This window comes from Castor canadensis, chromosome 6 (genome assembly GCF_047511655.1).
Source record: "Castor canadensis chromosome 6, mCasCan1.hap1v2, whole genome shotgun sequence".
NCBI lineage: Eukaryota > Metazoa > Chordata > Mammalia > Rodentia > Castoridae > Castor > Castor canadensis.
In genome coordinates, this window is record NC_133391.1 from 146,124,353 (window position 1) to 146,139,921 (window position 15,569).

The 15,569-nt window shown below is 40.1% G+C and overlaps 1 protein-coding gene and 1 pseudogene across 6 annotated transcripts in view; one reads left to right on the forward strand and one right to left on the reverse strand.

Moving 5' to 3' along the window:
- Capsl (calcyphosine like) overlaps positions 1–15,254 on the forward strand; it is an 84,743-nt gene extending 69,489 nt beyond the window's left edge. For all 6 annotated transcript variants that reach the window (XM_074077621.1, XM_074077622.1, XM_074077624.1 and 3 more), the window contains 4 exons: positions 6,322–6,458; positions 11,232–11,409; positions 11,673–11,882; positions 14,968–15,254. In XM_074077621.1, coding sequence (XP_073933722.1) covers positions 6,322–6,458; positions 11,232–11,409; positions 11,673–11,882; positions 14,968–15,069 — 627 coding nt within the window. In that variant the 3' untranslated portion in view covers positions 15,070–15,254. The remainder of the gene's footprint in view (positions 1–6,321; positions 6,459–11,231; positions 11,410–11,672; positions 11,883–14,967) is intronic.
- On the reverse strand, positions 5,379–6,201 carry LOC109698834 (small ribosomal subunit protein uS5 pseudogene; annotated as a pseudogene).
- Positions 15,255–15,569: the final 315 nt, after the last annotated feature.

The following is a 15,569-nucleotide window of genomic DNA, read 5'->3' on the forward strand; positions in this document are numbered from 1 at the left end:
GGCAGGGGTGCCAGGAAGAGCTGTAATTAAGTGTTCTGTCACAAGGGGGAACCAAAGACAACCTAATAAAGTACAGACCAAATGTTTTCCTCTACCAAGGATCAGCTTTAATCTGTCCAAGAACACTCCTAAGAATCATGAAAAGACAGAATTTGTGCATTTTCAGTTTTCTGCATCCCTCCAATTCGAGGTCGACACAAAACTTTGGCAGTGGCAGTCATCTTTGCAGATGACAGTGAAATGAGGGGGACAGATGCCAGAGTCTCCTTTGCTTTTGCAGACTGTGCCCCTGAGCTCCAAGTCTGTGCACTTTGCTTCTCTGTGAATGTCCCTTCCCACCTGCCATGGGAGATGGAGTGGGGAGCGGCAAGCAAGAGCTCTGGATGCTAGCCTGCGTCCTCTTCTTCCTCAAATTGCACATTCTTACCATTTTGAATATTTAATCTTTCCCAGTTCACACCACCTAGGCATTGTATTGGATACAACAATCTTGTCCTGGCCAGCCTGTCCCACCTTTCTGTCCCTTCACTACACTTCTTCTAGAAATGCCTCTTATAATTCCAACTGTCTATCCCTTTTTAGAACTCTAGTGGACTACGTGAGTACCCCCCAGATACTCTGCCCTGGACTTTTTGTGCCTGCTTACCTGCCCTGTTTCATTCTTCCTCAAAATTTTCACTGTTAATACACTTTTCCAGTCTCTACCACTCTTCATCTACCTTCCCCCATGCCTCTACTCTCCACTAATTCTAAAATACCCATACTTCTCTAATTATACTATTTTCTCTTTTACTCTGGACTATGCCCTTGGTATACCTGTTGTCTAAAGTATACAATGTTTTTTCTTCTGCTCTCAGCTCCCTAGTCTCAATAATTATCACCTTTCATTAGGTGATGTCTAAGCTAGACATCACCTCTTTTGAGAGGTCTACAGAAAGCCCCACTCCAAAGCCACACTCTTGTGATTTGTTGTAGCTCAATAGTGGGATTTCACCCCCACCACACCCCTATCTTCAGGCTGTGAAAGCTGTCTCTTCTCTTTTGCTCCATGCCTAGCACAGTGAACAGCATTTACAAAGCCCTTAGACACTTGTTGAAAGAATAGACTAAACTGTACTCTTGACTGAGAAAATGCACAGATGATGAGCGAACACTTGGTGGTGTTGCAGCCATGCACGTCAGGAAGGGCAACTGCTTCTGGGCCTTGAACAAGCCTAGCAGAATGCACTTTGCTGTCACCACATGTCAGAAAGGGTCTTTGGAGTCAGGAATACTTTGAGCAGTGCTGTGATGTTGGTGACTAGTGGTGTGTTTGGGGACAGACAGTTACCCTGCTGCCTGATGTGTTCATGTAAACTTTGGAAGTTTTGATATTGTCCTTCTTTACTTGAGACCGTATCCAATTCTGCCATCCTCCAAAGTCCCAGGTTTTGCAAATTTTGCTTTCTCTTCTGCTTAAGTAAAGAGACTTCAGGGTTTAAATTTATTAACATTCTAAACTATTCAAGAGCTTGCTTGCTTGAGTAATCTCTCACACCCCTATCTTTTCCCCAGCTCAGCATCTTGAAAATAGTACACAATAAATACTAGCTGTCTGTTGCTAAATTGAGTGACTAAATGATTCAAGTGATGGTATTAATATGGGCATTTCAAAAAATACATATGGAAACCTCAAATAGCCAAAGTAATTCTGAGCAAAAAGCCCCATGCTGGAGGCATCACAATACCTGAAACTATACTATACTACAGAGCTGTAACAATAAAAACAGCATGGTATTGGCACAAAAACAGACAATGAATGAAGACCAATGAATCAGAATAGAAGACCCAGACATAAACCCATACTTCTACACCCAACTGATCTTCGACTAAGGAGCCCAAAACACACAATGGAGAAAAGACGACCTCTTCAACAAATGTTGCTGGGAAAACTGGATACCCATATGTAGAAGACTGAAACTAGATTTCTGTCTTTCACTCTGTGCCAAAATCAACTAGAAGTGGATCAAAGGCCTTAATATAAGGCCTGAAACCTTGAAACAACTCCAGAAACCAATAGGAAATATACTGGATCAGATAGGTATAGGGAATGACTTCCTATGCAGAACTTAAAAGGCTCAGCACCTAAGAGAAAGAATGAACAAATGGGACTGCATCAAACTAAAGAACTTCTGCATAGCAAAGGAAACAATCACCAGACTCAAGAGATAGCCCACAGAATGGGAGAAAAATCTTTGTCAGCTCCTCATCCCATAAGGGATTAATATTCAGAATCTACAGGGAACCCAAAAAACTCATTCCCCCAAAGAATCAATAACAATGAAGAAATGGGCACATGAATTAAACAGGGACTTCTCAAAGGAAGAAGTGCAAAGTCAGTAAATAGATGAAGAAGTGTTCAACTTCCCTGGTTATAAAAGAGATGCAAATCAAAATCATCTCACACCAGTTAGAATGGTCATAATCAATGGCAATAAGGACAAAAAATGTTGTGAAACAGAACCCTTATACACTGTTGGTTGGAATGCAAATTAGTACAACCTCTATGTAAAGCAGTATGGAGATTCCTTAAAAAGCTAAAGATAGAACTGCCATATATACAATGATACCATTCCTAGGCATCTACTCAAAGGAACCTTAATACAGGATACAATAGAGATACCTGCACACTGAAGTTTGTTGCAGCTAAGCTTTGGAAACAACCTAGGTGCCCTACAACTGATGAATGGATCAAGAAAATGTGGTATATATGCACAATAGAGTATTAGCCATAAGGAATAATAACATGGGGTTTGAAGGTAAATGGATGCAATTGGAGGACATCATGTTAAGTGAAGTAAGCCAGGCTCAGAATTACAAAGGCCACGTGTTTTTTCTCATACATGGACGATAGACTCAAAGATAAACATATATACAAAAACAAGCATGATAAGATATAAACTAAGATGTAGATCATATTTATAATTGTGGAACTACTCCATGGAACTCGAGGAATGAGGGAAAGGAAAAGAGAATGACAGAGCATCAGTAATATTGTAAAATCTGTGAAAGTAGAGGATACAAGGATGTGTACTGAAAGCTGTTGAAAAATGGGGGGTGGGAGGTAAAAGGGTAACGGAGAGTAATGGAAGGGATTGAATAGACCAAAGTAAAGTATACCCACAGTGGGCATACATTGAGAAACCCTTTTGAACATCAACTCAAATATTAAAAAGGAAAAACAGACTGTAAAATAGGTACAATGTGTGTGTGCGGGGTCTAATGGGAAGAGAGAGGGTGAATGAAGGCGATTAAGGTGAAGGTGTATGGTAGATGGACTTCATATACTTAAATGAAACAACTAAGAAACCTCTTACAACTGCTTTAAGTGGGTGGGGAGGGGGTTGAGGGGGAGAGATGATGGGGCAATGTAACTAATGTAAAATATAAGTCTAATCAGAATTGTCACTATGAATCCCCCCTCCCTGTGTAATGAATCTATCCTAATAAAAAATTTATTTAAAAAGTACCATGGTAGTCTGATAGGAGATAGTGTCATTTTCTCCCCTGAACTGATGAAATTAAATTCCAGAAGTAATAGCCTACGTCATCTCTGTGTAAGGTCAAACCCAAGAGTCCGAGCAGTTAAGACTTCTAGTGGTTTGTTTTTCTGGACTCTGTCTTGCTTTTCTATGAGAGAGCAACATCGGATTATGCTTTGGATTTCTTCTTATTATTTCTCAAATGTGGGAGAGTAGAAAGAGCCCTGCTTAGGAATCAGAAGTCCAAGGTTTGGTTTTGGCAGGACTTTTTGGCAGGTCACTTTACCAACCTAATCCTCTTTGCTCCTGTGTGGTTTTAATGTGTTCCCGGACATTTATGTATTAGAAACTTAATCCCTCAGTTCATATGTCAATGGTACTTGCAGAAGGGAGCCTTTGAAACATAATCATGATTAGGATTTGATGACGGTATAAAGGTGGGAATGCCATGATGGCAACCTTTTAACTTTATAAGAAGGAAAGAGAGAAGGAGCTAGCACAAGTGCTTTGTTGCTGCATGTGATACCTTCCACTGTGGATGATGCAACAAAAAAGCCCTCCACAGGTGCCCAGCAGACTCCCACCTGATGTTCTTGGAGTTGAGCTTTCCAACTTCCAGAACTATGAGCCAAATAATCTCCTATTTTAAAAATAAGTTATCTGGTTTCAGGTATTTTTGAATAGCAACAGGAGACAGTCAAAGACAGTTTCCAACTCTGCAAATTGAAGAAGTGATTTTTACATTCAAGGGTTTTACTTTCTAAACACTGTGTGAATTACTGTGATCCATGCTGTTGCCTGGCCTCTGTACTTTATTTTTTGGTGTGTGAATTACAGCTAATTGTAAAAAATTAGTTCATTTTATCTCTTTCATCACAGTGGAGTTGTGATGAAATTTAAAGGTCATCTAACCTGATCTTTCCATTCAACGGAGGTGGTGACTTTGAGACTGACTCAGAAGTCAGCAGGGGTGGGTTGAAGAGGTGAGACTAGCACCCAGGTCTTCAGGCTCCCAGTCCTGTGCTCTTTCCACGGCTGTGAGAGTTCTAAAACTCAAGTTTGGCTGCCCAGGACCATTCATAAATCTACACACACTCTCACTCTCTCTCTTATTTCTAAATATTTATGACACAACAGACAAACTGTAAAAAAAAAAATCTTGTGTGTATGTGTGTGTGAGTTGAGAGACAGCATTTCTTAAACATTTTTTTTTGTCCTAAGAATCTTGTTAGGAGTGAATGCATACTAACCTGCTAAACAAAGAGAATGTACTAGTTACTTGTAAGAATCACTCAGGCACAAGTGTTGAGAATCTTAGTGAAGACAGAAGCAAAAGAATGTGAAATGCGGGGTCAAGAGAATACGGAAAATTCTAAATAAAAGGATATAGCATATATGGTTGGTTCAGAAAAGAGAGTGCAGAGAAATAAGACTTCTTTTTCATTATCAACTCATATTAATTGCACAGAGTAATGGGTTTCTCTGTTATTTCCATAATACATATATCAGACTTTGTTCTAATTCACCCTCCTTAATTCTCTTCCCCTCCCCTCCCTGCCCCCTCACCTGGCCCTCTTTCCCTTTCCTATTAGGGATTTCTGTTTTTAAAAAGAAGGGTTTCAGAAAGATCAAAGTATATTGGGAAATGGTTGTGTATTAAAAGCTATTGTTCAGGTTGGAGAAAGTAGATGTCTTCAGGAAGACATAAGTAAGTAACAAATATGCCAGGCACACAATTGACAGTTAAAAATGGAAAATTTGAAGGTTTCCTGGAAAGTTTATTCACAGAGAGAGCTGTAAACTTCCTTTTTTTTTAAACAGGGTTAATTCACTTTATTATTATATTTTTTAAAAATCCTATGTTGTAGCCACAGCTGGATCCTGGGTCCTCTGCACAAGACACTCTGGTGTGGGTTTTCACAAGATGGTCAGTGAATTCCTGATAGGGAGACTTGGTGAACACTGTCTCTTTCCAGAGGTCGGGGGTCAAGTAGCTGTAGGTCTTGGAGATGGCATCAAAGGTGCCCTTAGCAAGGCTGCCCAGGGTGGCAGTGCAGCCCCTGGCTGAAGTGTAGCAGTCATCAATACCAGCCATCAGCAGCAGCTTCTTGGGCACAGGAGCTGACACAATGTCAGTGCCCCTGAGGCAACAGCAGAGAACCACAGCGGCCTGTCACCTTGCATGGGACTGTGTGGGGCCTGCCAATCTTGTTCCCCCAGTAGCCTCTCCGCACAGGGACAATGGAGAGCTTGGCCAAGATGATGGCCCCTTGGATAGCGGTGGCTACCTCCTTGGAACACTTAACACCCAGCCGGACATGACCACTGTAGTCTCCAATGGCTACAAATGCCTTGAACCTGGTGCATTGGCCAGCCCGAGTCTGCTTCTGCACAGGCATGATCTTCAAGATCTCATCCTTGAAGGACGCCTCCAGGAAAAAGTCAATAATCTCAGACTCCTTGATGGGCAGGGAGAAAAGAGAGGTCTCCTCCAAAGACTTCATCTTCATGTCCTTGACCAGGCGGCCCAGCTTGGTGATGGGGATCCACTCCTTGTCTTCAGCTTTGCCTCCACGAGCCCCATGGCCACGGCCGCGACCCAAGTGGTCCCAACTTGGGCCACTGCTAAAGCCTCCGCGGAAGTCACCAAGGCCTTTCATGCACCGGCGTCATCCGCCATTTGGTGTTTTCCTGGAGAAAGAAGTAAACTTCCTTCTTCATGAGGCTTCTGTGGCCTGTCTAGCCAGAGGTGGGCAGGGATGCCTGAACTCCACTAATGTACTGTGCATTCTCCTTCCAGATGGCAGGGACAGCACGCCATGACCGAGAGATGGAGATCCAGTCTAAGAAAAAGCTCACCACGGCCACTGACCCTATTGAAAGACTACGATTACAGTGCCTGGCCAGGGGCTCTGCAGGCATCAAAGGACTTGGCAGGTAGGTTAGGGATGGCAGGGAGAGGACAGAGAAAGGCTAGAGATGGCCAGGTGAGGCTATAGTATTGCTTATGTGATCTTGGGCAAGTTATTTCCTTTTAGGGTCTCAGTTTCCCTGGTGAAATGCAGTTTGAGAGTTGATCTCTGAGGTCTTTTGTGACAGTTTTTGGTTCTTAGTGCCCAATTCAGCAGGTTTGTGTCTGTTATAATAGAAGGCAGCCTTGGGACAATTGAGCTAAAGAGAGAAGCATATCTATTTAGATAGTAGGGTCACCTTACAGCAGAATGAGAGAGCTGAGTTGGAAGAGGGAAGATGGAACAGCAGAATTTGAAGTTCCACTCCGGGGTAGTCATGTCTGGCTCACCTCTGTAGACAGTGGAATTGCTTGTGGGATAATTGACATTCCACTGCCAGTGTGATACTCCTGGTTGGGTAAGTCCTGTTCTCACACTCTCTGACAGTGTGAGTATTCCTCAGGACTGAGAAACCACTGGGAAAGACTGTGACCCTGCTGAGGTCAGATCCTGTGTATTTTAACAAACTGCATGAAGTGTCTGCCCAAGGTAGGCATTGTGCACATTTTGAGGGCTTTGTAGGTGAGCAAGCTTCTCCAGCCCCCATGGGAAACTTAGAATGAGGGAAGTAAAAGTCACCTAGATGGGCCTCTCAGAAGCTGTGTGCTGGAGAAACACAGGGTGCCAATGGGAGGCATTCAACCTCGAGCCAGTGGCTGTGGAAAACGTCATTTCTAGCCAGGTACTGTACACCTGCGGTGTATCTTTGAACAGTCCCAAGTCTGAGATAAGCCTGGCTCTGTTAGAGGTCCAAGATATGTCTGAATGGACTCTGGTGGCCAGGCACTTCCCTTCTATATTGTGCCACCCTAACTTCTACACTTTCCATCCTGGTGTACCTCATTGTCCTTAGTGCAAATCTTTGAGGATCCCTACCTTCCCTTCCACTGCTTAATCCAGGCATTCAATTCTATCTTGCTGCCTTGTCATCTCTACCTGCAGTCTTTTTTTTTTTCATTTTTCTTTTATTATTCATATGTGCATACAAGGCTTGGTTCATTTCTCCCCCCTGCCCCACCCCCTCCCTTACCACCCACTCCACCCCTCCCACTCCCCCCCTCAATACCCCGCAGAAACTATTTTGCCCTTATCTCTAATTTTGTTGTAGAGAGAGTATAAGCAATAATAGGAAGGAACAAGGGGTTTTGCTGGTTGAGATAAGGATAGCTATACAGGGCATTGACTCACATTGATTTCCTGTGCGTGGGTGTTACCTTCTAGGTTAATTCTTTTTGATCTAACCTTTTCTCTAGTTCCTGGTCCCCTTTTCCTATTGGCCTCAGTTGCTTTAAGGTATCTGCTTTAGTTTCTCTGCGTTAAGGGCAACAAATGCTAGCTAGTTTTTTAGGTGTCTTACCTATCCTCACCCCTCCCTTGTGTGCTCTCGCTCATGCCCCCTGCCTCCCTCTGTTTCAGCCTCTCTAAGTTCTTCCTCAACTCAGATGGAGTCAGCCCCTTACCTTCCAACCCTGCCTTAGGATCTATTGATCCTGTCCTTTAACCCCAGATCCTGAAAAACATCACTCCTTACTTTTGTACATTTTTCTCTTCCCCATCAATCCTATCTCTTCTGGTCTGCTATCTGCCATCCCCCAAGACATTCATCACTCTGGGCAATGTTGTCCCACCCTGTCTTGAGTCTTTATTCTGGCCAACATCAGGGTAATGCTTTGGCCATTATTTTGGCACCTTCACTAAAGTCTGGTGGTTTTCAACAGTATATATTCTTTCTCATTTATTTCCAATTGTCTGAGAAATATAGATATTTCCCCAGATTCTGTTGTCAATATCTTTAATTCCCTATGCATTTTGCTCGTTCCTGAATTAGTTCATCTCTACTCGAGTCCCTTGCATATTCTTGTTATCAAGTCCTCTGCTGAGCTTCAAATTCATTTCATAAATTATATCTTCTTTTTTTTTGATCAGGAGGGAAACCAACCAATTCATAATTAATCAACTACCCAGTGAGCATCTTTAGTCATTGCCTTACTATCCAAAGTCAGACAAAATTCTTCATCCCTTCCTGGAAACAGCTTTCTCTGCACCCCCTACACTTTCAATGGTATCAGCACTTGTACAGTTTCTTGTGTTGGAAACTTGAGAATTATCTTCATCAACCCACCACACTTACCCTTGCATTTCTACAATATCTACAATCTCTTTTGTTATTTCCAATCAATTGCTCACATGTGGACTCTCAGTTTTTTTCCTCTGGACTCTTACTGTAACATTCTTTTTGTTTCCTTTGCTTAGAAGCTTTTAGCCTTCTAATTCATTCATTATACTATTGCCAGATTGCCAGAGTTCTCTTAAACTTTTTTTCTTTTGGTGATATTCCATCTTATGAAAACCATACAATAGCTTTACAAAAGCTTAAAATAAGCCAGGTGTTAGGGCTCACATCTGTAATCCCAGCTACTCAGGAGGCTGAGATCAGGAGAATTATGGTTCAAGATCAGCCCAGGTAAAAAGTGATCAAGACTCATCTCAGTCAATAAGTTGGGTGTGGTGGTGCACATCTGTCATCCCAGCTACTTCTGAGGTTATAGTTAGGAAGACTGTGCTCTGAGTCTGGCCCTGGGCAAAAATATGAGACCATACCTGCAAAATAACTAAAACAAAAAGGACTACCGGGTGTGGCTCAAGTGATGGCCTGTCTAACAAGTGCAAGGCCTTGAATTTAAACCCTAGTACCTCCAAATAATAATAACAACAGCAATAATAATAAATAATAATAAAGCGTAAATTCATCAGATTTTAAGGCGATTTAAAATTCTCCAGATTCTAACATGGACCTAGTTTTCCATATTAATTCCATTTTCCCACCTAGTAGCTATTCTTCAGGAATACAGGATAAGGTATTCCTTCAGATGCACCAGGAATCCCTAAAAACAGATGCTGACCCCAAATGCCCCCCTTCTCCTTTCACACAAAACTACTGATCATTCTTTTGAGTCTTTCTCTCTCCCTCCCTTTTATCCTCCCCACCCTCTTCTTCTCTCTCAATAAAGTCCTTACGGACAGAGACTGAATGTCTTTCACCTTTGTATTTCTCCTTATAGGGCTTACCAATGTTTGGCACCATATAGATGCCTAATTAATGTTGAATTTTATTGAATAATGCAAGGTATTTAATGATACAATGTTTATTTCAAATTTACTTATGCTTGACACAGAAACTGATCAGTTCATTTTCTGCTGCAGTGCAATTTATTGTCATTCATCCAAGTAATTGAATATTGACAGAGTGATTGCTACATAGTAAACATACAGCAGTAAGCAAAATACTCACGGTCTCTGCTCTCATGGAGTTTATGTTTTAATCTATGCACATATGCAAAGTGTTCTTTCTAGTTTTAAAATAAAGTGTGAAATACAAAGGCATGAAATATGTCATTTTTACATATGACTAACAAAGAACAAGTTGTGACTTTAAAATTACATATTACTATAGTATTAATTGCAAGCTGGAGCTTAACTAGTCTAGTCTTTTATAGAAAAGTGAGATCCAGAAAATTTAAGTATTATGCCCAAGATCACACACCTAGTTTTAGCAGTGGATTAGAACTCAAGTTCAGGTTTTCTGATCAGAACTGTGAATTCTTTCTACCTGTTAGAATGCCAACAAAATAGAAAATACCCAGGGCTGTTCAGAGTGTAGTAGAAGATGGAGGAGGAGAGGGAATATGTGGCAAAGAACAAAATCATAGCAGGGTGGGATGGGATTGAGGGAAAGACCTTTCCTTCAATGCAAAAATCTTTCCTTCATAGAAAAGGCTATGGGTACCACATGTTTGGAGGTGATCAAACACAGCTGGACATAATAAGGCATGCTTCCAGGTAGAGGTTTATGGTAGCTAAAGTAGTGTCTATACATTTATGTGGTCAGTGGATATGTATTGAAAAAATGAGAAGCCATATTTACATTCTTTGCTAGGTTCTGGAGACCTTTTCAAGAAAAATGTGGTAAAGTAAGATTTTCAAAGTGCTTACCTTCATTTTCTGCTTTTCTTTAATTGCAAGATGTGAAAATTTTGGTTTTTTGGTTCTATTTACAAAGACAGACATCTGAAAAACATTGCATATTAGTATAGTAGTTCTCTATTATTGTAGCAGAATACCTGAGATAAACCACTTATAAAGGAGAAAATGTTATTTTGGTTCACATTTCTGGGATTTCAGTCCATGGTTGGTTTGCTCCATTGCTTTGGGCTTATGACAAGGCAGTACATCATGGTGGGTAGAGAAAAGCTGCTTACCTCATGGCAACAGGGAAACAAAGAGGAAAAAGAAACTGGGAGGGCTCAGGGTCCCAATAGCCCCTTCAAGGGTATGCCCTCAATTACCTAACTTGTTTCCACTAATTCCTGTATCTTAAGGGCTCCACTGCCTCCTCATAGCACCAGAGGTTAGGAACCAAACTTTTAAAACATGGACCTTTGGGGGACATTCAAGGTCCAAACTATATTGCACAAGTCAAGTAATTAGAATCATACAGTGGAATTGTGTGTGTGTGTGTGTGTGTGTGTGTGTGTGCTTAAGGATTTGTTTTCCTTTATAAGAGGCTCTCTAATTTTGTCAGAACAATGACAAAAGAATCTTTTTTTATTTTACTCAAAAAAAAATCCTTGAGAGTGGCTGTTTTTGAATCTTTACACTTAATTCTTTGTGGAATTTTATTAGGTTTTTTTTTTTTCAGGGTGTTTCGAATTATGGATGACAACAACAACCGAACCCTTGACTTCAAAGAATTTTTGAAAGGGTTAAATGATTATGCTGTAGTCATGGAAAAGAAAGAGGCAGAAGAGCTTTTCCAGAGATTTGATAAAGATGGAAATGGAACAATAGACTTCAATGAATTTCTTCTCACATTAAGAGTAAGTGGCCCTGTGAATCAGTGTTATCTGCCAAGTTTGTCTTGCATGTGGTTTGGGTTGGCTATTTGAGGTTTTGTTTTCAGAAGTTGCTAGTCTACTGTAGAGGAGGTAATCAGGAGACTGTGAATAAGCTGAGAGACTTTGGGGGCAATCATAATGCATTTAATTCAGTGGCAAAAAATAATTTCCTATCATTGAAGGTGATAAGCTATTTATATGATACAAGAAAAGCTCATTTGCTTGTGTATGAATGTGTCTTTTAGCCTCCAATGTCCAGAGCCAGAAAAGAGGTAATTATGAAAGCTTTTAGAAAATTAGACAAGACTGGAGATGGTGTTATAACAATTGAAGACCTGCGTGAGGTATACAATGCAAAACACCATCCAAAGTACCAAAATGGAGAATGGACAGAGGAACAAGTCTTCAGGAAATTTCTGGATAACTTTGATTCACCCTATGACAAAGATGGGTTGGTAAGTGAAAACAAAGCTTAATCTAAATGAAATTTCTTGTTCTTCTCTTGAGGAACAATTGAAAATTTGTAAATGGGAAATAGACTCCAAGTCTTAAAAATTTCAACATGTTGATGCCATGTTTATTACAAATAGAGAAAACACTTCTTCAGGGACTGTCCAGAAAGTTGAAAACCAAAGTAATAAGATGTATGTGCCAGGCACATATACACACATACAGAAACACATATTGGTAGGAGGTCCCATATATAGCTAATATGGAATATATGGAAAATGTGATATTTTGACTGGACACTCCATTTCATGGTAACCATACACAGTCAACAAGCCACATTTGCATGACTAGACTACAATCATACATGTTAAAATTTAAAATGAGACCATAATTCAGTTTTTTTGAATGTAGTCACAAGGACTTCCAGAATGTTTGGTGCTTTTTGCATTTCTCTTTCTGAGCAACATGTGTCATCTCACTTTGCTTTATATGAAAATCCCTTTGAAAGGCAGCTTTTGGTAAAGGGAATGTCAGAGAACAGAATTCACCCCCATTTATTCTTTAGTATGCTTTGTGATTGACTTGCATTTCTAAATTACTGTGAACTTGAAATCAAAAGCAACCACCTCATCTTCATTAACTGTTACCTTCAGTTAACAAAAGCTTGGGAAGGAAAGGAATTATATATCTCCATCATTGTGTACAAGCTGAGATAAAAATGTGAACTTTTAACCAATAGCCATAAGAGGACTTTTTGAAAAAAACCAGAGCAAGTTAGCAGAAGCAGAACCTCAGGTGTATTACCTCTTAACCACTAGGCCTGACCAGTAAAGGTAAGTGGCACAGTGGATGGGAAGGGGTGTTAGGGAAGAAAAATAAGCCTTCCCCTTCTGAAGGGAATTTCCCCCAACTTTTCTCATGAAACTTTATGACGAACTTTATGTCACCAAAGGGTAGTGATATTAAAGGGACTTTTTTTTCCTTCCTGTTGATGTTTTCCAGTCAGGAATGGAGAATACCCTCTATTGCAGGCTGAGGGTTTGTGGAGACAGATTTAAAAAAAGGAGCCTAGATTTTGTAGGGCAGCTAAGTCTTTAGGATAAAAATAACAGAACTATATATTTCTTCCAGTACTGCTTGCCTTTGATCTCCAAGATGTCAGTGGAAAAATATCCAACTGTCATTTCCCCTGACTAGCTCAACTCTGCATGGACCCTGGTTTCTTGGTCTTCTTCTGCAGGTGGTTCCTCTTCACCGCTGGGGGAAACCTCAGGTGCTCTTTTCTCTAACTCAAGTCAAAGTAGCCATTTGTGATTCAGCTGATTTAAAGTTCCCACTCTTGCCCTTTTTGACATTTATCCTAATCAGCCACATTGATCTGTCAAATATTCATAAAGGTTGTTGAGGTTTTTCACAGTTACAGCATTTGATGTCACTGACCTTGTAAAAATATTCAAACCTGGCTCTTCAGATCATCATCTTCAGTGTTATATATGGATGATGGAGATTGCTAGCTGCACTGTAGACCCATAGAATCTGACTTTTTCGGGGGCAGAGACCAAGGGTTAACATACTTAATATTTGTGTCAGTTGTCTCCTACACACATGCATATGTGAGACCCTTAGCCCTAAAAGATTCAGAAATGTTTAATTAATAATTATAATGTACACATAGACTCATTTAGTATGCTGAATCTTGACAACATTTATTGAACATGTATCCATTGGGAATTATGTGATAGGGCTTTATAGGAATATCTCATTTAATAGACATAGTAAAAATGCTTATGAAAAAGTTATGTACTTTGAATTACTTTAAACACACAAGGAATTGTTGATATAGAGGAACTCATTGAAAATTCTTTTATAGAGAGGATAATTACTTTCTATGTATATATTATTTATTTATATTTATAGACCACTGATAAACACAGATTACTATTGGCTGAGTCCAATAAGCATAATTCTTCTTTATGCATTTTGTTGTTTTGGGGGATGGGGTAGAGGATAGTACAATTGAGACAACTGTGGATCCTGTGACTTTTTTTCTGTTCATTTATGATTCTTAGAAGAGGTAAGCACATTTCCAAAGATATGGTTAAGGAAAAGTATGCTGTTATGGACTAGAAAGAAGATTTTACTTATTTAAGGATTGCCTTCTTGTGATTTTTTTTTTTGTTCCTTATAACTGCTAAAAATTGAGTGTTAACCAATGAACAATGAATGTCCCAAATAGCCATCATCATTGTGTCAGCATCTTTCCATATAAGCAGATCCATTCTTTGGGCTAAATTCACTGTCACAGAGGTTAGTCAACCAGGAAGACAATCTATCCTGACTCTATTAATTGCATCAGGCAACCTGAATGAATTAGAGTGTATACATCACCAACCCCTATTAACACTTAAGAATGGTAATTGTTTTTTCTCTACTTCCCTAAAGGAAAGCATAATAAAATTCTAGCATGCATAAAACAGCAGCTGATATTGCAAAGAGACAGTAAATAGTCATAGTATGGAGACAGAACCTGGGGCAGGGTGGGAGGCAGAGAAGAAGAGGTAATGTTTTTGCTCACTCTGAGTCTTGAATGAGTAATTTGTATCTTAGAAACACACACAAACCAGGCATGTTTACTAGAAATCTGTTTCTTTACCTACAGGGCAGAACTCCACTTTCTGAAAAGTGAGATATGACTTCTCCTGACACACAACAGAGCATGTTTCTGACATACCCCCAAAAGACAGTGTTAACATATTTTTTTTTAGTGTGCTTATTCCTAGTCTCAGTCTCACATTTTTGAACCAACAGACTCTTGTTCTTAAAGAAAAAGTTGACCACCTGTGCTTCACTTTCCTTTTAGGCCTGTTTGGACATTTTCAAGACCTTCTTCTTCCTCTCTCCTGAGCCACTTGCGTCATCATCCTCAGTTTTGCTCTTCTTTCACTTTTGTTTTTGATCTATCCCTCAACTACGATCACACAAAGCCTCTTTGAAAGCAATGTCCTTTCTCTTTACAGGGATGGAAGATGGGCCTCCACTGAAAGAGTGAGAAGCAAAGTTTCGTTTTTGTGTCTAACTTTTCCACTGCAGGTGACCCCTGAGGAGTTCATGAACTATTATGCAGGTGTGAGCGCATCCATTGACACTGATGTGTACTTCATCATCATGATGACAACGGCCTGGAAGCTCTAAATGCATGCATGACTCCTGGAACCAGGCCTTGGGGACAGTTACCTGACTCCAAATGATTAAACATCAGCTCAAAAACCAGGATTACATTTCATTTCATGTTCATTCCAGTGTTTCTTCCTTGTGAACACACAACATTTTCTAGGACCAAAGACAGGGCAGAAATAAAGTCATCCAGTTAACTGTGAGTTTGTCTTCTCTGAAGCTGTTTCCTTAGCTCTAAAATAAAATCACATCTGTAAAGCTCCTAGTGCTATGGCTGATAGATGCAGTTGTCTAATCAAATCGATTTCTTCCTTGGCTATTAATGAAATTTTTAATATATATAACTCCACCACTCCTGCCCATGTACCCAATATCTCTCTTTACTTCTTTTTAGATAGTTTGTTTCTAGGTGGGAGAATACGTCTGTTTGTGTGATTATAAATCTTTTAAGTGTTTCAGTCTTAATTTGCAGATCAGAAGGAGACCACATGTTAGCCTCAAATTCTATAACTAAATCT